The sequence below is a fragment of the Gossypium raimondii genome, chromosome 3 (assembly GCF_025698545.1).
Source record: "Gossypium raimondii isolate GPD5lz chromosome 3, ASM2569854v1, whole genome shotgun sequence".
Taxonomy (NCBI): domain Eukaryota; kingdom Viridiplantae; phylum Streptophyta; class Magnoliopsida; order Malvales; family Malvaceae; genus Gossypium; species Gossypium raimondii.
Window position 1 is genome coordinate 59,752,465 of NC_068567.1, and position 21,201 is coordinate 59,773,665.

The window sequence follows — 21,201 nt, forward strand, 5'->3', positions numbered from 1 at the left end:
ATATAAAATACATGTTATAAAAAATTATAAATATAAAACAAACCACCTCAATAAAGATGATCTTTGAGGAATATTATAAAAATATCGATGTATTAACAATATTATAATATTATAAAAATATCAAATCACAATTACAGTATAAAATAAATAAAATAAATAATATTTTAAAATGAATAAAATAATTAATTTTTAAAACATATTCCTCTCGTTTTTGTTTTTTTTTTTTGAATTATATTCCCTCGATTCTTACTTAGAAAAGGCATTGGACATTTTCAGCCCTTAAATATTAAAAAGGAAAATTACAAAGAAATAATACAGACTAGTCAACCATAGTAGCAAAAAGGTCATCAAAATTGAATTTCCTTTTAAAAAATAATTTCTAATTAATTATTTAATCTTCTTTTAGTTTAATTACCCGGTTCCGAAGCAAATCCCGAGAAACTATTTTCTTCGAGGAATCCAACATCTTCAAAAGAACACTCAACCGTCAGATCCAAACATTCATTGCCGTTTCGCATCATTTGCAACTTCCCGTTTGTTTTTTTTTTTTAAAAGAAAAAAACCCATCAAAGTCACCGATCTCATCACCGTCAAGGAACTCTCGGGTTGAAGACGTTGGTTGATCCAGTGGAAGTTCGAGAAAACTTTGTGATTTAGGGGTTACTTAGTATACAAGGGAGACTTCAAAAGGAAGTGTTTGTTTGTTTTGGTATTGATGGGGTTTTTCAGTACTATTTTGGGTTTATTTGGATTTGGAGTTGGGATTTCAGCGGGTCTTGTGATCGGTTATTATCTTTTCATCTTCTTCCAGCCTAGCGATGTCAAGGTACTCTTTGATCTTTCTATGTTCTATTTTTTGGGGTTAAAATTTATTATAGAACCTATGTTAAGCATAGCGCTCTTAATTAGATTCAAGTCTTTTATATTTCTACATATTTCCATTATTCTGCATCAATTCGACTTCTTGTGGTGGATATTTGATGCATAAATATTTTGTTGTTAGTTGACAGTGATAGAAATCGTTTCTTTAGTCATTTTGCATCCCTTGAATGAATGAAATATGAATGAATTGACTGATAAATGCTTCACTATCGTAACTGGTGGAAGCCGTAGCAATCAAATGCAAGTGAAAACATATGGGACTAATCAAACATGCTCTTATATTATTTGAAATATTGCTTTAGTTTTGATTCTAGTATCAGGGCTCCTAGAGCTGAGTTTAACAAAAATAAGTAACAATTGGGGTGCTTCAAATCAGGCGACCTGGTCCTCCCCTTCTATGTTGCTATGACTGTTTATTTTTCTTAAGTACCCGCGGCTAACACCTAAGTCTGACCCATATCTGGATATAGCTAAGGGGATATGTTCCTCTTAAGACCTAGCTACATGAAAATCTAGGAAAAAAAAGTGAAAGTACTAGTGTTAGACTGATATCCATGTCTGACACTGAATCCCAAGTTCAATCCCACTTTTCTTGTTGTCAAGAAATTAATCATGTTTTCATTTTTTCATGGTAAATGAGGAAAGATACAGGAAATAATGTTATATGTGCTGTCAATATTTGATATCTGTCACTTTTTTTTCTTTTTCTTTTTTGTATTTTTTGGAGTTTATTTAAGCACATGTTTACTTTATCAGGATCCTGAAATCCGTCCATTGGTTGAGCAAGACTCAGAGACTTTACAAGGGATGCTTCCAGAGATACCACTTTGGGTAAAAAACCCAGATTACGATCGTGTACGTCAATGTCACTAGTGTCTGTAACATTCTTCCATGTCCTACATATGTTTTACTCTCTTCTATTCTGATAGCTACATTTTTCTTTCCATTGCGGGGTTTGTGAAGGTTGACTGGATAAACAAGTTTTTGGAATATATGTGGCCTTATCTTGACAAGGTTTAACTTCTTGTTCCCGAAAACTTTACTTTTATTGGTATCTGCTTTCCCCTTTATATGTTTGTTCTCAGATCTTTTCCCATTTTCTTGCTCCTTGTAGGCCATTTGCATGACTGCCGAGAACATTGCCAAACCCATAATAGAGGAGCAAATTCCTAAGTACAAAATTGATGCCGTCAAATTTGAAAAACTTACATTAGGATCTTTGCCGCCAACTTTTCAAGGTGAGTCAGTCAATTTCTTTTGAACTTATTTCTTTCTCTCTCAAATGTTATGTTGCTTGTCTTTTTTGCTAAATTCTTTGATAACATGAAAAAGCATTACTTAGAAAAGGCATTGAAAAGAGAAGCTGGATAGATCTTTAGAACTCTGCTTGGTGATCTTGAATTTGTATTGGAGATAGCATGAACTATATTATAATAAGCATGGATAATCATTAAAAATGCTGCTTTCTAGGATTAATTGCTATGATTTTTGCTAAATTGTTGGAGATGTCAGTTTTTTACAAAAACAAAAAAGTGGTTATTATCTATGTTAACAAAAATAATTTGCTGTGCATTCAAAGATAAATTTCCAGCCTCACAATAAAAGGTACCCCCCCTCCCACACACACACACAAAAAACCCTATAGGTCCTGGATGTTTAGAGGTGAGAACAACTTATTCCCTCAACATTCTTGGTGCTGAATTCCTTGGACCCCAGTGAGCCTAGATTTTAAGATCAAAAACTATCTGTGTAGTTTTATGTAATTGTCTTTCTTTCTTCCTCTACAGATTTTACACTGACCTAGTTGCTCTTCTTCTCCTTGATAGGTATGAAGGTTTATGTTACAGATGAAAAGGAGTTAATTATGGAACCATTAATAAAATGGGCTGGAAATCCTGATGTTACTATTGCTGTAAAAGCATTTGGGCTGAAGGCAACTGTCCAGGTTGTTATTTTTTCCCTATCCTAAAAGGGAATATTCTTATGTAGTTAACTACTTGTGTTAGGTAGGAGAGAGTAGGTTGTTTGTTAATTGTGTGTTGCTTGGATAATTTCAGGTTGTGGATTTGCAAGTATTTGCTCTACCACGTATTACCTTAAAGCCTTTGGTTCCAAGCTTTCCTTGTTTTGCAAATATCTTCGTGTCCTTGATGGAGAAGGTTTGAGAAAATGGATGAAATTAAATTCTATTTTTATTATTTAGATATTTCATGATCTGATATTTTCATTTGGCAAACAATTTTTTACTGCAAATTCTGTGGTTATCCACGTAAAGTAGATGTAGATTTGCCCTTTATTAGACATGTAATTAGTCGGTATAAGTAAATTAGTGTGATGAAGTATTTTTAATTTTTTTGATGAATAGTGATTAGTTCTCTTCTCTATTAATCATTTGCTTCTAATCTGCAGCCCTATGTCGACTTTGGATTGAAGCTTATTGGGGCTGATCTCATGTCCATTCCTGGGCTTTACAGGTTTGTCCAGGTAAAATGCCTTATAATGTTTTCTCTTATTCTCATTTTCTAGTTTCACCAGAGTACTTGATTAATGAGGCTTTATTAAATGTTTGAACGTGCATTTCTTTTACCGAAAATGCAATCTGTTTTGAGGCATCTTTTTCTTTTTTTCCCTTTAAATGCAAAAATTCTATCATAGAAGTTGTTTGACCTTTCGGTAGTGATGGTTTTATCTGTGCTAACTTCTTGAAGAATGTCATCATATTTCTCAGAGATAGGAAAAACTTCTCATTAATGCCCCTGCTGGCATTATCTTAACAATGTATCGTTTAGAGCTTTGAATTTTAATAAGGGCTGTATGTAATGCAGGAGCTCATCAAAGATCAGGTTGCAAACATGTATCTTTGGCCTAAAACCCTTCAAGTACCAGTTCTGGATCCATCAAAGTATGTTTCAAGGATGTTCTCATACTTTTTTACTATTAATGTCATCATTTTTTTTCTTGCACTTCTTTGTTTCTTGGCTTATAAATCCATTTCAACTTGCAGAGCTTTTAAAAGGCCTGTAGGAGTTCTTCATGTGAAAGTTCTAAGGGCATCGAAGCTAAAGAAAAAAGATTTTTTGGGTGCATCAGACCCTTATGTTAAACTGAAGCTAACTGAGGATAAGCTTACTTCTAAGAAAACCACTGTGAAGCATAAGAACTTGAACCCTGAATGGAATGAGGAATTTGATATGATAGTGAAAGATCCTCAGACCCAGGCCTTAGAGCTTCATGTTATTGATTGGGAGCAGGTAAGATTTAAGAAATTTGCTTTTCAACTTAATTGAAGTTCTATAATTTTTTTCCTATTGTTTCCCTAACTACTACTTCTCGTTCTCAGGTCGGGAAGCATGACAAGATGGGAATGAATGTGGTTCCTTTGAAAGAACTTACTGCTGACGAGCCCAAAGGTTTTACCCTTGAACTTCTTAAAAATATGGACTTAAATGATGCTCAAAATGAGAAGTCACGTGGGCAGCTTGAGGTGGAACTCACATATAAGCCCTTCAAAGAAGATGAAATGCCAAAAACTTTTGAGGAGTCAAAAACACTGCAGAAGGCTCCTGAAGATACACCTGATGGTGGAGGTGTGCTTGTAGTCATTGTCCACGAGGCACAAGATGTTGAAGGGAAGCACCACACCAATCCATATGTGACAATTCTCTTTAGAGGCGAGAAGAGAAAGACAAAGGTATCTTTTTTTGGGTTCAAAAAAAGAGGTATATTATGACAGTAGCATTTAAAGACTAAAGTAACCGACATTTAAGAAATTGTTTTAACCTTTGGCCCAATTTTAAATATCCATCATTTTGTTCCTTAGTCTTCTAGTGTACGCAGTTTATGCTAGGGTGCTCACATCTTTTCTTTTATAATTATTTTTATTTGAAGAAGAATCAAAGATGGTGGGTAATAGCTCTTTTTTATTGAAAGATAATCAATTCGGAGTCCTTTTAGATATTCATGTTTTCTTCGAAGGTTGAATGATCGCATTACTGAAAGTTTCAAAAAAAGTTCTGAGAATTTTTTCCAGTTGCTTGTATTTCCTATAAATGACATGTTCTTCTAATTCTATTTGTCCAGCACGTAAAGAAAAACAGAGATCCAAGATGGGAAGAGGAGTTCACATTCATGCTGGATGAACCTCCCGTTAATGATAAATTGCATGTGGAAGTTCAAAGCAGTTCATCAAGGATTGGCCTGCTCCATCCCAAGGTACACTTACATAACAGATGTTGCCCGGAATTTGGTTTGGTGTCGTAGTTGTTTTCCTCATCTTGAGACCCAGAATATTAACATCTAGTGCTAGGGTGATATGTGATGCGTGAAGAGTTGAAATCTATATAGATTCTAGATTCATAAAAATCGTCATTGGTTTCATGTTTGAGCTTTGAAAGGTTGTCGATAGTGTGGGATGTCGTCTCTCAGATGGTTGAATTTTGTGATATGGTTGTTTGATGAAAACCCTAAACCCTACTTATACATGCACAAACATGCACATGCACATGCACATGCGCATATACATGTATTTGTTAGTGTTTTGGGGCATTTTTTGTTTCGTTTTTATCGGTTCTGTGATTTCATTATTAATGGGATTATTGTTTGTATGAAACAGGAAACACTGGGTTATATTGATATCAATCTTTCAGATGTTGTTAACAACAAAAGAATCAATGAGAGATACCATCTGATAGACTCAAAGAATGGGCGGATCCAGATTGAGTTGCAGTGGAGAACTAAATGAGAGCCATTTCTTGAATTCATTCCCACACATACAGAGACAGAGAAAGTCATTTCTTAATATCTTAGATCTGTACTCGAAATTATACTTCATTTTTACTTGTAACAATAATAAATACTACTGAAAATAGCACCAAAAATGGAAGACTGGACAACCCGTTTTTTTTCATTTGAGCTTTGCTTTGTCTTTTAAATTGCTTACATTTTTCAAGGTTCAACCCTCCAATGCGCCCATAAATGTTGATTATTTTCGGCCAAGTGATGTTTAAAAGAAGCTAATATACGTATAGCATTATTGGTTCGTATACGTTGTTGGTCACTCTAGTAATTAAATGGTTTAAAAAGTTACAATTATAGTTAAAAAGATAATGTTTTAATATTTTTTCTAGTCAATAATTATTAACGCAATAAAAAAATTTACAAAAAATAAAATTTATGAATTGCAAGTTAATCTAATAGAAGTATTTTTATCTTTTAATTTTTATATAATATATATTTTACAGCAGCAGGAGCACCACTAGGGGGTTATTCATCGGAATGAAAAAAATCCTTCCACTGATGTCCTACATAAAGACACAACCCAATCTTTTCCCAATAGACAGCATAACCAATAATCTAGTGTGAACCCAACAACGAACCCTTCAATTCGACCAGATGAACAATACCCGTAGAGGCAAGCAAACCTTTTTGAAGATCAAATGTAAGTACTGAGAAGAGAGATGCAAGAGGTTCATAGTGCAATGCCTCTAGAGTTTCTCTATGAATGCTTATGAAAACACCAAAATATATTAATTAAAAGAAAGACTCCATGAATTCATTTATGATTATAACATAGAATTAAAACAATCATAACTTCAAATTAAAATTATAATTCAGAGCATTATCGTCCATAATTCACCTATCTAATCATGACCATGAATAAAATTTCAATAGCACAACCATGTAAATTTAATGGTTTTAAAATTATAATTAAGAGAAAATTTACAAATTAAGATAAAAATAGATGAACACTGTATAAATTCAACTCTTTTTCATTAATTCTTTTCTGAACTTTGTCACCAATCAAACAACAAATGAAAAATTAAACTTTTAGAGATTCAATATAATTTTCTTTCAACATTTGATAAATTGCACATATAAATTAAATTATTCATAAATTTAATTACTTTGTTCATTATCATCATTAGTATTAATTAAATATTAATTACTTTTGTTGATTGAGTCTTAATTTCATTGACATAAACATTATTATCAATATAAAAAATGTTACTTGAATGGACTTAAAGTAGAAAAATAAATAAATATTTATAATGAGATTTAAAGAAAATATATCATCTAGTTTTAGCTTCACCTTTTCAATATCTTAAATATCATTTACCTACTAAAACAAACTCTGTTTCTATATCATTATTAGGGTTTAATTTAATCAACCCTTTTCAACTGCTTTATTTGTCCCTTTCCCCCTCATTTTCCAGCTTCCAATTGTTAGGGTTAGGGTTTTAGGTTTCTTTTAGTAAGTTCTTGGAGATATAGAGGCGTTCTCTTTTAATGGTTGATGGTGTAGCAATGGATACAGTGAACCAACGGGGACTACTAGGGAGACCATACGGATATCTGCATGATGACGGAGGATTTGAGAGGAAAGACATTAAAGGAGCTCACAAGGCGGTCATGAATGGAGTCATGAGTTCAGTTCAACCTACTCGAACCAGTGAACTCACCATTGCTTTTGAGGGTGAGGTCTACGTCTTCCCCGCAGTTACTTCTGAAAAGGTTTGGTTTTCTTTTAGGTTTTCTTAATTCTTTGGTTGCATGTTGAGTTTTTATATGTTTTATTGATGGATTAAACTGTTTATCTGGAAATGCGGGGGAGTTCAAAGGTTATGTGGATAAGTAGCTTTATTTTGTTAGTCTTACTTAACTGTAAACAGAGGAAGATAGCTCTTGAGAATTTTGAATTTGTTTGATCCATTACCTTTGCTAAAATCGCTTTCAGCTTTAGGATTCAGACAAATTGTTAGAATGATACTGTTAGGATAGCTATTTCTGCTTGCTGTTTTCAGGGAAAAACTTTCATACCATTGGTGGAGTTATGGCATTTAAATCTGCTATTCCACTTGTGGCATAGGGTGGGTAAATGAGATTGACATCATCCATTTTTCCTGGCATGGGGATGGCCATTGTGGACAAGCTGTAATAAAAGTTTTAGGGCCAGTTTAACATTGAGGTTGAGAAGTGCTGTGAAAAAGTGCTTTAGAAAAATTTGATAGTGTTTACCATTGCTGTCTATAAGTGCTTTAGGGAAGATAAAATGTCTATTTAAGACTTTATGTTGAGAAGTAGAATATTTAACAAGGGTATGAAAAAGTAATTTTATTGAAAAGCACTTTTCCATAAGCCAAAAGATAAAAAATTTGGCTTGGCTTAGAATCCCAAATTAAAATCAAGGTTTGGTTTGAAAAGCTGCTTGTTTACCAAATTTTTTGGTTTGAAATCATGGTTTGGGTTGAAAAGTGGTTTTCAACGTCAATGATAAACACACCCTTAAGGTGTTACTGAAGGTCATATCGGTATGCTTGAAAAAGTTTTCCTTATTTTGAACATATAAAATGGGATTTTCTTTTTCAAATTTTATGTTACACATATTAGCTGACCTCTGTTACCCATTATATGCTTACTTTTCCCTGTTAGCTGGGAAAGGGGTTTTAGCTAGGTAGTGAAAACCAATTCTTTTTGTCATTGATTCAGCTGTAAATAAAGCATGAGGAAATATACTTAAACTCTTTTGAGTAACTGAGTTTTGTATGTGCCTTTGCTTGCATTGATTTCATAGGTCCAGGCAGTTTTACTACTACTGGGAGGATGTGATACATCAATTAATGTGCCCAGCTCCGAGTTCCTACTACAAGAAAAGGTCAAGGTATCTTATATGCATATGACATTGCTCTGCAAAATTTACTTGAATATATGGGTTTGGTTGCTAATATTTCCTTAAAATATGTTCAAGGTTGTAGGTGACTCTTCACGAGGTTCAAAGATTTCCCGAAGAATTGCCTCGCTAGTCAGATTTCGTGAGAAGCGGAAAGAGAGATGCTTTGAAAAGAAAATACGCTATACTTGCCGAAAAGAGGTTGCTCAGAGGTAAGTTGCCTTGTTTTTGTTGATAAGTAATTCTTAGGCTCTAGGACTTGTAGCTCAACTGGGATTTTTACTTGTAACAAGTTCAATAAGCTAATTAGCTTGTTCATGTGATAAAGCTTACTGCCTTTGCTCTTGAATCATGATATTTTATGAGGTCTATTCTTTCAAGTCTTGGTTATGCTTGCATATTTCTTTTTGGAGCATCACTATTGCCCTTATTTACTGAAGTTTGTAAGCTATTAGAAAATAGCTTTATGGTCCTTAACCAAACTGTTTTTGACATCTCAACTTTTAGGTCTCCTGGATGCTTGATGTGTTCCTCTTAAAATATCATTGGTGCATAGTCTAGGCTTTGTTACCTTTACCTTTGGTAGTTCTACTAGATAGGTGGGTTCTGTAAGGATAAGCTTTCACTTTGGACCTTAAAAGTTTATCACATTCTCTAGAGATGAGCTGCTAAAGAAAAAAAGAAATAAGATTTGCATGCTAGTGATCTACAAATGTGCCAATTTTCCTTAAGCTGGTAAATTAGGCTCTATCTCATCCAAAAGCACTTTTATTGTTTGTTCACAAGTTTTCCAAGTGCACTTCTAATTTTCTTGTTTGCTAGGATTCTGAAAAAACATATTATTTTATTGAATAGCCTATCTTAAAACAATGTTACAAGCTTATGTATTTATACACAAGTACTGCCAATATACACTAGGAAACTAGCAGGAAACTCCTCTTCCTAAAGTTTGTCCTAAAATGAAGCTTAAAATCTGGCCTAAGTATTTATACACAAGTACAGCCAATATACACTAGGAAACTAGCAGGAAACTCCTCCTCCTAAAGTTTGTCCTAAAATGAAGCTTAAAATCTGGCCTAAAATCAAGGTCCTAAAATCTCTACAATTAATACTTTTTGACTAATATCTACTATTATAACTTGTATCTTCCACAAGGATGCATCGTAAGAATGGTCAGTTTGCATCAGTCAAGGACTCTAACTCAGGTGAAGGAAGCTGTGATCAAAGTGATGACACCCCTGACTCTGTGTAAGTTTGAAGGAGCTTACTTTGTTTATTTCTTGTTGATGTTAATTGTGTTGAAGGTGTTTTTTCTTGTTTTGTTCCTTTTCTTATAAGCTTGCGTAGTTGTCAACACTGTGGGATCAATGAGAAGTTAACCCCGGCAATGCGTAGGGGGCCAGCTGGTCCCAGAACACTTTGCAATGCTTGTGGCCTTATGTGGGCAAACAAGGTTGGTGTAGAATAGTCAGATGCGTACCTATGCAGCTTCTTTTCTCATTTACTTATAATTAATTTTGTTCACTTTTTATGCAAGGTTGAAGACATTCAAATTTGAATTTAGTTTAATGATGAAGTTTATTATGTTCTACTAGATTTTGTCAGTTTACGGATTATATTCTTACTTGAGATATTTTGGGCATTGATTTCCCTTTCTATTGGAAGGAGTTTAACTTATTGCCTTATATAATGCAGTGGCCATTCCCCTGCTCTTACCATTTCTTATTGAATCTCTTTGGCATGATACTTATTTCTGTAATCAACCTGATTTTTCCCCGATGTTGAATTTACTAGTAGGCTGTAGGCACAATACTAGTTTTTTTTCTTATTGTTTATTTTATTTTTTAATTTCAAGGGAACACTGAGAGATCTTAGAAAAGGAGGCAGGAGTACTCACTTTGATTCAAAGGAGCTGGTATGTATATGGAGATCTAACGTGTTCTTGTTCACTACCCATAGGGTCACTTTTCTTCATCTAATTTGAGCAATTTCATGTTCAGTTTTTGAACCTGATGGACATTTTATTTAGTTCAGCATTAAGTCCTTTTATCTCGCAGGAAACTCCAACTGATATTAAGCCTTCAACTTTGGAACCAGAAAATTCTTTTGCCAATAATGATGAGCAGGTATTGATTTCCTGGGTCACTTAAGATGAACATAGCTGTAACATGATAATTTGCAAGTGCAAATTCTGTCGATGCATTAAGGACAATGCGGTTATTTTTAGCTATGTTTTATTTTTGGTTGGTTGTCCTGTTTGTCCTGTCTAATGCACATTTGTTTCATAAATAGAAACAATGTTAACTACGAAACACAGATCAGTGATGCTTCTTCAATGTGGCATAATTCTTTGCTTTCCATTTTCTGTCATCAGGGAAGCCCACAAGAGAAGAAGCCTGTACCTATGGATTCTGAAAATCATTTAATAACATCAAACGAGCAGGTAAGAATTCTATTAATGGTGGTTGGAGGGATTTATCTTGTGATTTTAAATTTTCTGGCAGATTCTAGTAGGACATTATATTTCAAACTTGCGATATCGAGTTGCAAGGGATTGCATTTTTGCTCATTATCAGGTTGCCAATGATCCGATTTTGTTGATTCACCAAATATTGTCCACTGATATGCAGGAATTCGCACAAAATTCACATCCTTTTCTCATCCACGTGGAGAATTCCTCAGTCAACCTTGATAACGAGGTATTCTTTTGGTCACACACTGTTTAAGTGGTAAAAATACGATGGAAGCTCTTGTACTAGGAGTCAAATTGTATTTTTTGCCCTCTATTAAAATATGCGCAAATTACTCCCAATGTGTTAAGATCAAACTGTAAATTGGTCATTCTGTTAAATAGTTCATCCGTTTCTACTGTTAAAAATTGGTCATTGTATGTCAAAATGAGATATACGTGGCATGTCACATGTAATTGTTTGGTTATTAAGTCAGTGTGCGAATTTTTAACTGTAGAAATAGATGATATTTTTAATAGAAATGATCCTTTTCTTTATCTAACGTACAGTGGCTAATTTGCCTAACTTTTTTTAGTAAAGTGGGCAAAATGCAATCTGACTCTTAGTATAAGAGTTTTTATAGTACTTTTACCTGGTAAATGAATTTCATAAGGGAAAATTCGTGAGGAACTCTCTTAAGATTGTTTACGTTACATCAGGACATACAGGAAACACTAGAAGAGCTTGCTGATGCTTCAGGGTCGGATTTTGAGATACCTTCACATTTTGATGAACAGGTAGTGGTCTTTTAGCAACCTAGCTTCAACATATACCTTAAGTGAACTTCTTAACTTCATAGTCAAATTCATGAAAATAAAACTTACAGGTTGACATTGATGATAGCAACATCGTGACCTTGTGGCCTGGGACTTAAAAAGATGGAGGTTTGATTTGGTTTTGACATGTTTTGATCAGCCAGCACTGATATCGACTAACTATAGGTTTCCGGAGATCTGTTGTTCATAGACACAGGATCGGGATCATTCCCTTGTAATTGAATTGCTAAAATCAATACAGTCGTCTCCTTTTTTCCCCTTTGATATTTTGTTATAATTATAATGTGAATAAATATAATATTTGGTGCTTTCCTTCTTTCTGACCCTCCATTAAGTCGATGTAATTGTGTCCAATTAATAATGGGACATAGCCTTTCTCGAGTGAGCTAAAACAAGTAATAAAGGGAGCTACAGATGTATTCAAATTAATTTATGAGTGCACTGAAATAACAGTTTGCCAGCTATTGATGATTGCTTTTTTTGTTTTTTTTTTCCCCCAAATCATCATAGTCCAAGGTTGGGCAATAAAATTTACATTAGTTCTAATGAAATGAAATAAAATTGGATACAAACATCAATGCTATCATTCTTGATCTGAATACATTCATAGTTCATACCCAAACTGTAGGGCTGTGTCAACAAATATTGGGGTAATGAGAGACTGCAAAAAGAATAGTTATATATAACGTAAAAACTATACTTCCTGAGAAAGAGAAAAAAAAGCGAGTTTCTCAGGTCCATTATTCTTTCGGAAGCAATAAACAAATTCAGTTAGAACCCTATATTATGGTAGTAGAACAATAGGAAAACATGTTGAGCAAAAAGCAAACGCATAATTGCCCGACTTACAGGCATCTAGCTTTGAAATTTTAACATCAATTTCCAATACACCGGCTTTTGTTGGAAGAATTCCAAAGAAATATGGGAGAAAATGAATATAATGCATTTATATGTGATAAAAGAAACGGGATCGACATGCACAATTGCACATTCAAACAGCTTACAGATCAACTGCAGGATAGAGGCCCGGCATGTAACTGCGTCCATTTCCATTTGAACCTGAACTAGCATACACGTGTGACTGTAGTTCCCCTGAGTGGGATGATTTGCGAGATTTTGTGTGTTTAGGAGAAGCTGCATAGGAGTCATTTGAACCACTACTTGTAGAATACATTGATGATGTCGGCAGCCCGTGGATCTTTGGCAGGCCTGTTAGATCAGAACCCAAACTGTATCCCCTCTCTACTGTTTCAGCTTCCAATGGCAATTCGTCCAATGTCTATTCAAAAGGGTAAAAGAAAAAACAGTAAATGTGGCTGCAACTTCCATATGAAATTCATGTTGAGGAAACCAAAATTTAGTAGAGCATCAGCCATGAAGTAATCAGGTAATGTGATGATAAGTTGACACACATGTAAAGGGGTGAAACCAGAAAATCTTTGTGGAGGAACGGAATTAAATTGTATATTTTTATGAGCTAAAATGCAATTTCACAATTTTAGTAACTTATATCTTTATAATTTTTAAAAGACTGAATCAAAATTTTATCACTTTTGGAAGGAGGGGGTCTGATTTTACCTTTTACTAAATTAAATTTTTATAAAACTTAAAAAGTGGAATTTATATTTTAGGGGGGCCAGACCGCTGCCAGACACCCCCCCCCCCTGCATGTAAACAATAAAAAAGATAGTTTTGGCATGTCTCTTAACGAACAGATGAAAAACTCTCGTGACCATTCTAGAGACTATAATATGTTGAAATGTCAATATGCAGTCAAGAAAACCCACCCTGAATGCCTGTTGGAGAACTCGGAGTGTTTCTCGAGTACGTTTTCTCTTAGAAGCGATCTCATCAGGTTCCTGTAACATTTCTTCAAACAGGTTTTCTCTGTTTTGGGATCATAAAACATACAGGATACTCATCAGTCAACAGAGTGTCAAAAGGATAAATAATTAAAATCAAGTCAAATTACACAAAGCTCTACGTCACCTGTAAAGCTTTCTGATAAAGACATTGTGAAGTTCACGTTTTGAATGGTTGACCTGGATATAGATATTATCGACAGATATTAATACTCATGAAATGCTTTAACTTAACAATGCATCACAAACTATTGTTAGCAATAAACTACAACATTTTAAGGCTCCAACATAAGAAACATATAGCAACTATAACCTCTTAAAACTCGAGCAAACTTTTGAACGAACTGGCTAGATCCATTCTTTATTTGGACAAGCATACAACCATGTAACTCGAGTCTAGTATGCTATCATTAAAACACATTATCCAATATAAACAGCAAGACTGTTCGGTAAGCTTGATATATACTTCTCTCCTGAATAAACTAGTGGAGGAAGGAAATCAACACAATTAGCACCAAATATTGTTTAGATCAAGCCAAATAGTTGCTAACCTGATATAAAGGAAAAAATAGAAATTAATTTGGCCAGAATAGAAAGATATATACTCTCCTAATTAGAACACCATAAAGCTTTTTGGAATTTTAGTTATCAGGAATTTAAATGAGAACAAGGATAAAATAAGAAAAAAAAAAGACAAAAGGAAATGTGATTGGCAAACCTACTCAGTCTAAAACTTACCAAGAAGTGCATAATTGCTTTAGGCACAGAGTCCTCTATATTCTTCCTGACAATATCATAGTATGATCTTAAGAGCAATTTGGTGATAGCAATTTCAATAGCTTCAGTTTCTGAACATTCTGAAGGCCTCAAGAGAGATGGGGGCTGAAAATAATAAAAAGAATCTTGTCAAGATCAAATCAACACATTTTTTAAATTTAACACAAGATCCTTAATGGATTGATCTGTATTCACCTCTTTCAAATGGATCATGGAGAACGCATGTTCCATGTTTTGAGCGGGTTCGGTATACGGTTTGTTTGTCAAGCTCTCTTTCACAGATGAGCGGTTATCACTGCTACCAAATATTGATGAGATACCCCAAGTTAACCCACTTGTGCTTCCTGATAAAACCAACATATAGAACATCATTTTACATGAAACCAACAAATAGAACATCATTTTACTTTTATGTTGCTTGATAATTATATGACAGTTGGGTCAGAATTATAAACACAAATTCACAAAATGCAATCCCCCAGACCCCTTATTTAAGCGAGAGCAAGGGAGAAAACCCTTAATATTTGGCCATCATATCACACAACAATCATAGAAAAAACATTAGACATTAGCACAGCATATTTAACTAATTCATAATGACAGCCTAAAAGTATTACCTGTGGATGGAACTTTCTCAACATCTGCAGCAGGACGGACTACCTGCACACAGAGTAAAAAGTTGAAGGTACTTAATAGATGACTAATGATGAGGGAGAAAAAAGATTGGAAAAGTGAAATGGAAAAGGCAGGAAAGAGAGCATATATTGGGCAGCAGAAACCAAAGATTCATGCCTGCTCAGCCGCGATTCCATTAACTTGTCTTGCAATAATAGTCCAAGATTTAGTGCTTTTTTCAGAAGGAGGTGCCTTATCAGGCTCCAAACCATCCTGATTAAGTCAACAAAAAAATATGGAAAGAATGAAAATCGAGAGGAAATAGGAATAAATAAAAGCAATTATACCAGAGAAATGACCACTAGTAGAGAACTACCTTTGCTTTAGATACAGGCAAATGAACCCTTGAATTCCTTATCTGCTGATTGGCAAGCTCTACAGCCTTGCTCCCACCAATAAAATTTGGGTGGGAAGTATTTATGTAATCCATCTGTAAAATAGAAGGGTGTGTGATTGTGTATCACACAACAAGTGTCTAAGGTTCTCTGAAAAGACCATACGAGTATAACAAGTGTTGCACATCAACTTTACCGAGTTCATGATTTATACACACAATTAGGAACAGAAACATAAAATAATAAAAAACTAAATGGGAAAATATTTGGTACACTGGCAGTGGAGTTTTTAGATTCCACAAGTAGGGTCAAGGGATTGACACATGTCCTATAGGGGTATAGTAAAATATAAAAAAAATATTAAGAAAATGACACATGGCAATTTTTTAAGGTTGCTTGTGGAATAAAAAAAGTACACTGCCAGTGTAACAAATACTAACTCAAACTCAATTAGCAAAACCATACCTCCATTTCAATCATATGTCCTATCATTGTCTCAGATGGTTCGAGACCTTCTTGGAGAAAATTTCCAACAACTTGGTCCATATGTTTCCTCAGAACAGGAAATCGCTGCAGTTCATTCATCATACAGCGATGGCTAATCTGGATACAAAACAATTTCATTAGAAAACTTAAGAGTGTGTTTGGTTTTAGAAAATAGAGGTCATTTTCATTTTCATTCTCTTTGAAAATGGAAAACACTAAAGAAAATGTGTTCGATTGAAAAAAACACTACAGAAAACGTGTTTGATTGAAAAATTAAAAATTGATCTTTGGAAAATGAAAGAAATATATACATGTGGGAAATTTAGAGGTAAAGAAGAGAGTTGTTTGCACTAAAGTTCTGCAAAATTGGAAAAGTTGAAACAAGGGTGTTTGAACTTTAAATTTAATTAATGAATTGATCCTAATTTAAATTCATATAAACACAAAATATATTTTCTTTCATTAACTTAAAATATCAGATCCCTTGCCCTAGTTCAAGTCTATATAAGCGTCGAATTTTTAATTCTTTTCTCATGTTTCTAATTTAAGAAAATAGATACCATCATATTTTCATTTTTGGAAATAGATTTTAATTTTCATTTAACAAACGTGTTTTCAAATTTCAAAAATGAGTTGAAATTATTTTTAAGATGAGAATATATATATATATATATAAAAATAAAGCTGTGAGACAGACATTGATAATCTGGAACATAAATCACCTTTATTAACTCATCATATATGAACCTGGCACATTGAAGACTTGGATCTAGCAAACGTGCTATTTGCCTTCTAACAAGCACTTCAAACGGGACCTATACATCAAAGTTGAAGTACAACAATATGCACCAAGTTTAACATAAAAGAATTCCAGGCAACAGTTTGGAAAACAGCAATTCAGATTCCTATAAGAGAAAAAGAATATTCTTAGATAAAATAATTTAACGTAGAACATACTTCAGGTACAAATAGTGCAGATCTAGGACCAGTTGCATTCTGAATAGCAGTTCGAATGTCATCGTCAGTCAAGCCTTCACATGGATCAACCTCCTGTACAAAAATCAGTTAATCGCAAACTCAAAACCAGCATCAGGCAAAAGTATTTACATAAAGGCTCTTGTTCAGAGGCACATCTGAGCAATTCTAGAGTCGCAATGTAAAACTAATGTCTGTGTTTTACATGAAACAGTGCCATGGCAAAAGTTAGAAAGTTCTATTTTATTTCCAGAAAAAAGGGAAGGTGAGAAATTAACATCATGAAACCAGATAACCACTTATATTGATCAGGTTTTGTCATATATATTTTAAGCATCCTGTCCTTGCAGACAACTTGTGCACAATCACATTGGTGAGTAAAATTTTTGTACAATGATGTGACGAACTACCCTGAAGATAAAAGAGATGTATAATAAATGGACCTCTAACACGGAATGGAAAAGAAATGCAGCTTAGCAAAAGATCCTCAGAGTAAAAGGGCATTCAAATATCGAAGGCATAAATATCAGACTACACACCTCTAAGCTCTTAACAAAGATTGATTGGAAAATGTAATGAATCCTTGCTCCACCAGACAGCTCAGACGTAGACATTTCTTCATTTTTCCCCTCAACCATTGATGAGAATGCTGTTTCCAACATAGCATTGATTCATGGTATCATACCAACATAGTGGAATGTAATAATAGGTGATTCAGAATATTAATAAGAAATTTACAGAAAGCCAAACAAAACATTTACCCTCACAGTATTTCGAAAGAATATTCAGTAGAAGAGCTCCCTGACCAGCCTATAGGTACAAAACCATAGTCTTGTCTTAAAAAATTATTTCAGATGATTTTTGCACAACCAAGTTCATGCTAAATGAACAAATATACATGCCTTTGATTCAGTGATTTCTCCATAGCTTGCATGCTCCTTCGCCACAGAAACCAATGCAGAACTAATGCGTGATTTCAGCCCAGGAAGTATTGCCTTGATATGTTGTACTAAAATCTACACAAGAAACAGCACAAAAAGACTCAGCAAAGCGATAAAAGAAATAAAGAAATCTCCCTAATGCCATGCATGCATGTCTCTTTTTAATGCTCAACAAAGAGGATGCAAATAAGTCCTCAACTAGCATAAACCCTTCAACAAATCTTATGAGCATGCAGACGACTTGATTCAGGTAAAAGGTACACTGAAAGCAGGAATGTTTGAGATAATATAAATAAGCCTGCATAGTATTGATCTAGGTAGGCTGTAACGATCCAAAGTTCATAATAGGTTCATGTTCTAATCTAGTTGGAAGTTAATCGAGATTTTTTTTCCCCACCAAATGTGTAGCACAAACAAGGGAATAAATACACGGACAGGATATGTAAATATTTATATGAAGTGAGGGAAAAGTAGCCGAAGGTTCATAGGCAGCTGAATATTTATAGCTAGAACAAAGCATTGACATGTGAAATTGAGTTATATTCCATAAAGCTTATGAAAACTTCATCTTGCAAATATTTTACCTGGTTCAGCTTCTTCGCCAACTGAGGTACACCACAACGATCAGCTAAACCATTATATACCTACGTACAAATTAAAAAAAACATAAGCAAATTGACTGGAAACTGTATCAAACCAGGACCAATAGTTAAAGGTTGGTTTAGCCATACTGGACGACTACGGAAGAACTGTTCCTCTGCCACAAGGGCATCCTTGATACTCCGGTTGAGTAAAATATCCTGTTTAGAGAATAAATTAAGAGTGCAATCAAATTATTGGCACACTAGTAAAATAAGATACCTGAGAAGCAGTATATGAATATAAGATCAAAGTAGAGATCATCAAGAAGCAAAACTATGATAATTTGTGGAGGGAAAGATGTACAAGGGTTTTCTGAGACCGAGAGTTGCCCATAAAAAAGCTTGTGTACATTTTTTCAGTCGCTTCCTGATCTATTGACCAGCCATTTTCAAAATTTTAAATGTCTTTAGTATCTTTTTCTCTAAATCAGCCGTATACTTGGCTTTTTCCCCTTAAAAACATTATAATGATTCTGCTTTGAATTTGATGCCTTTGACTAGTCATCTAGGTTTACCAAATTCAAGCTTTGCCTTGATCTATGCTAAACATACTTCAGGTTGCCTAGAACATAAGTCAAGGATATCAAACACCATTTGAAACAAATAGGGAAGTATGGCATATGACAACAAAAGAAAATGACAGGACATGTAAATAATCAGGAAGATCCTACCATCTAAAATGGCAGGAAAAACTAATATATGTTCTAATTCGAGGAAACAATATGAATAAAGACCAAAAAGCCTTTAGAGCATCTTGAAGTAAAGAATATGGCATAAACTTTAGAAAACTCTAGGAATGATAAATCATACACATTAACAATGTACTCAGAATAATTTATTTAAAAGGAGTAACAGCATCTTCAATTATGTAAGGTTTTATAGTTACCTCTTGACTACGATTCACAACACCTATGTAACCAAGTCGAAGGGGAATCACTTTCCCAAGCAGCAGATTACGAGCATCAGTACCTCTGTCCATTATATCCAACTGATTCATAGTCCAAAAGTAATCAGAAACCTAGAACAGCTAATATAGGTCACGTCATTAATTTTAAAAGAGATTTCATATTCAAATGTGCACCTTTGTGATTACACCAATGGTTCTATAACCTGCCCAAAAGAAAATTTGCTAAAGAATTCAATTAAAAAATATATTAAACAGCAACTCGAATGCAGAAGTTGGGATTTTGATCATATAATTTACCATCAGGATCAGCATTTCCAGCAATTTGAAGCGCATCAGAATTTGCTAAGTCAGAATTTGCAGGAGTAACAGCTATAATCAGACAGCTTGGCTGTTTAATGTATGACATAATCATTGTTCTTATTCGAGCTTCAATGTCAGAGGGCTGGTCACCCACGGGAACCTTTGTGATTCCAGGCAAATCCACGAGAGTGATATCAAGAACATTTGGCGAGAAAATCTTAAGTCGAATCTGCTTGTCAGAAACACCTTTGTTTCCTCCAGCCTCCCTATCCGTCTCAGCCTGCAATTAATTGAGACTTCAGACATTTTTCATTTTTTAATATTTAAACACACACACGTAAATGCCTTCTTTCTTGATCTCTTAAACTTCAAACCTAATATAACTTACAAGCAAAAAAGGGATATTGCAGAGAACCAAGGGGAGAGAAACCAAGAACATGTAAATTAAGAGGTTGTATCTTCCGCTCACTGTGACTATCCACCTAAGCCTATGGAAATTGGGTATCTTTCTTCTATAACCCAAAGGATTTTATGTGAAAGCAAAAAATAGCAGAGGCACCTCTAGAAACCAGAAATTTCAAATGTCACCCAATTAAAATGTTTCTCGCTTCAATGTTTAATCTTACAATTCCAATAAACCTTACAAGCAGTTTGAAAAGGGGAAAATGATAATAAAATTGCTAACTTCTGCTCTTCTCAATCATAACAAGCAAGACAGAACCTGAATCTCCCTGCGAATCTCAGAGAAGTCATAGAAGCGCTTGCCAGGCAAGTGAAGAAACTCGCCATATTCTTCCTCAGAACCATCAGGTTTACGCTTGGTCTGGAGAAGCTGAAGGACAAGAGGGCGACGCGTGCATATATCGGAACCACGAGGCAAGAAATCACGGCCAACTAGCGACTCTAGCACACTGGACTTGCCACTGCTCTGGCTTCCAACCACCGCCACCTGCGGCAACTCTATAGTGGACTGGCTACCAAGTTTAGCGAATATGTCTTGTAGCTTGTTCACTAACGGTATAACGGAAGATCCCAACGGCGCCGCAGATGATTGAGGCGGCGTCGATGCTACTGCTGCTTCTTCAGCCATTGATTTAAATGATTAACGGATTGAAAGAAAATACCAGAGATTTAGAGATGATTTTTTTATGAATCTTAGGGTTTTGGATTTTTTTTAGATAGAGATGTTGATTGAAACAAATGAGAGAGAGGGATTGAATATCTGATCAAGGCACAGTGTTTCTTTCTTTTTCTTTTTTCTCCTTTTTAAATTACAATATAATTTGCCTTTTATTTTAAATACATATAAATATAAATATAATATTACTCTCTTAATAATTACAGTCTGATTGACAAAAAAAAAAGGTAATTACCGTCTCAAAAAGTTTAATATAACTACAGTAGTATGTTTCTTTAGGTGTAATATTACTCTTCTAAAAACAATATGAACCTTAAATGTGGGTTTAGG

At 34.4% G+C, this 21,201-nt stretch overlaps 3 protein-coding genes across 6 annotated transcripts; 2 read left to right on the plus strand and 1 right to left on the minus strand.

Annotated features, from left to right (window-relative positions):
• Positions 1-398: 398 nt before the first annotated feature.
• On the plus strand, positions 399-5,788 carry LOC105795119 (synaptotagmin-1). The gene is made up of 12 exons (XM_012624605.2): positions 399-826; positions 1,639-1,737; positions 1,846-1,896; positions 1,997-2,120; positions 2,709-2,827; positions 2,940-3,041; positions 3,292-3,366; positions 3,708-3,784; positions 3,887-4,133; positions 4,223-4,573; positions 4,963-5,094; positions 5,495-5,788. Exons 1-12 carry the CDS (start codon positions 716-718, stop codon positions 5,621-5,623), a joined length of 1,617 nt encoding a protein of 538 aa, XP_012480059.1. The 5' UTR covers positions 399-715; the 3' UTR covers positions 5,624-5,788.
• A 1,228-nt stretch (positions 5,789-7,016) lies between these two features.
• LOC105795122 (GATA transcription factor 19) lies at positions 7,017-12,152 on the plus strand. Of its 3 annotated transcripts, none has more exons than XM_012624610.2 (11): positions 7,017-7,392; positions 8,453-8,539; positions 8,627-8,760; positions 9,704-9,796; positions 9,896-10,001; positions 10,404-10,463; positions 10,606-10,674; positions 10,923-10,991; positions 11,179-11,247; positions 11,718-11,795; positions 11,885-12,152. In XM_012624610.2, the coding sequence occupies exons 1-11, from the start codon at positions 7,168-7,170 to the stop codon at positions 11,930-11,932; spliced, it is 1,038 nt and encodes a 345-aa protein (XP_012480064.1). In that variant the 5' UTR covers positions 7,017-7,167; the 3' UTR covers positions 11,933-12,152. The 3 variants fall into 3 exon arrangements, with proteins under 3 accessions (XP_012480064.1, XP_052484615.1, XP_012480063.1); XM_052628655.1 differs by having other exon boundaries at positions 8,453-8,533; positions 9,887-10,001; XM_012624609.2 differs by having other exon boundaries at positions 7,018-7,392; positions 9,887-10,001.
• A 341-nt stretch (positions 12,153-12,493) lies between these two features.
• Positions 12,494-20,985, minus strand: LOC105795120 (dynamin-related protein 3A). Of its 2 annotated transcripts, none has more exons than XM_012624606.2 (20): positions 20,455-20,985; positions 19,731-20,013; positions 19,608-19,636; positions 19,413-19,514; positions 18,617-18,685; positions 18,470-18,529; positions 17,847-17,960; positions 17,706-17,754; positions 17,484-17,593; positions 16,927-17,019; positions 16,692-16,784; positions 15,949-16,086; positions 15,465-15,578; positions 15,266-15,361; positions 15,091-15,133; positions 14,669-14,817; positions 14,435-14,578; positions 13,824-13,876; positions 13,622-13,721; positions 12,494-13,113 (listed from the first exon to the last, which is right to left on the minus strand). In XM_012624606.2, the coding sequence occupies exons 1-20, from the start codon at positions 20,821-20,823 to the stop codon at positions 12,835-12,837; spliced, it is 2,487 nt and encodes an 828-aa protein (XP_012480060.1). In that variant the 5' UTR covers positions 20,824-20,985; the 3' UTR covers positions 12,494-12,834. The 2 variants fall into 2 exon arrangements, with proteins under 2 accessions (XP_012480060.1, XP_052484614.1); XM_052628654.1 differs by lacking the exon at positions 20,455-20,985 and adding an exon at positions 20,122-20,441.
• Positions 20,986-21,201: the final 216 nt, after the last annotated feature.

Excerpts from the sequence above, each read along its gene's own strand:
- LOC105795122 (XM_012624609.2), top strand. The coding sequence starts at position 7,168 with ATGGTTGATGGTGTAGCAATGGATACAGTGAACCAACGGGGACTACTA. Across the intron at positions 8,761-9,703 it reads CGAAAAGAGGTTGCTCAGAG|GATGCATCGTAAGAATGGTC; the intron begins GTAAGTTGCCTT and ends ATCTTCCACAAG. Across the intron at positions 11,796-11,884 it reads CTTCACATTTTGATGAACAG|GTTGACATTGATGATAGCAA; the intron begins GTAGTGGTCTTT and ends TAAAACTTACAG.
- LOC105795120 (XM_012624606.2), bottom strand. The coding sequence starts at position 20,823 with ATGGCTGAAGAAGCAGCAGTAGCATCGACGCCGCCTCAATCATCTGCG. Across the intron at positions 18,530-18,616 it reads AGTTCTTCCGTAGTCGTCCA|GTATATAATGGTTTAGCTGA; the intron begins GTATGGCTAAAC and ends ATTTGTACGTAG. Across the intron at positions 17,755-17,846 it reads GAGAAATCACTGAATCAAAG|GCTGGTCAGGGAGCTCTTCT; the intron begins GCATGTATATTT and ends TTGTACCTATAG.
- LOC105795119 (XM_012624605.2), top strand. The coding sequence starts at position 716 with ATGGGGTTTTTCAGTACTATTTTGGGTTTATTTGGATTTGGAGTTGGG. Across the intron at positions 1,897-1,996 it reads TGTGGCCTTATCTTGACAAG|GCCATTTGCATGACTGCCGA; the intron begins GTTTAACTTCTT and ends TGCTCCTTGTAG. Across the intron at positions 4,574-4,962 it reads GCGAGAAGAGAAAGACAAAG|CACGTAAAGAAAAACAGAGA; the intron begins GTATCTTTTTTT and ends CTATTTGTCCAG.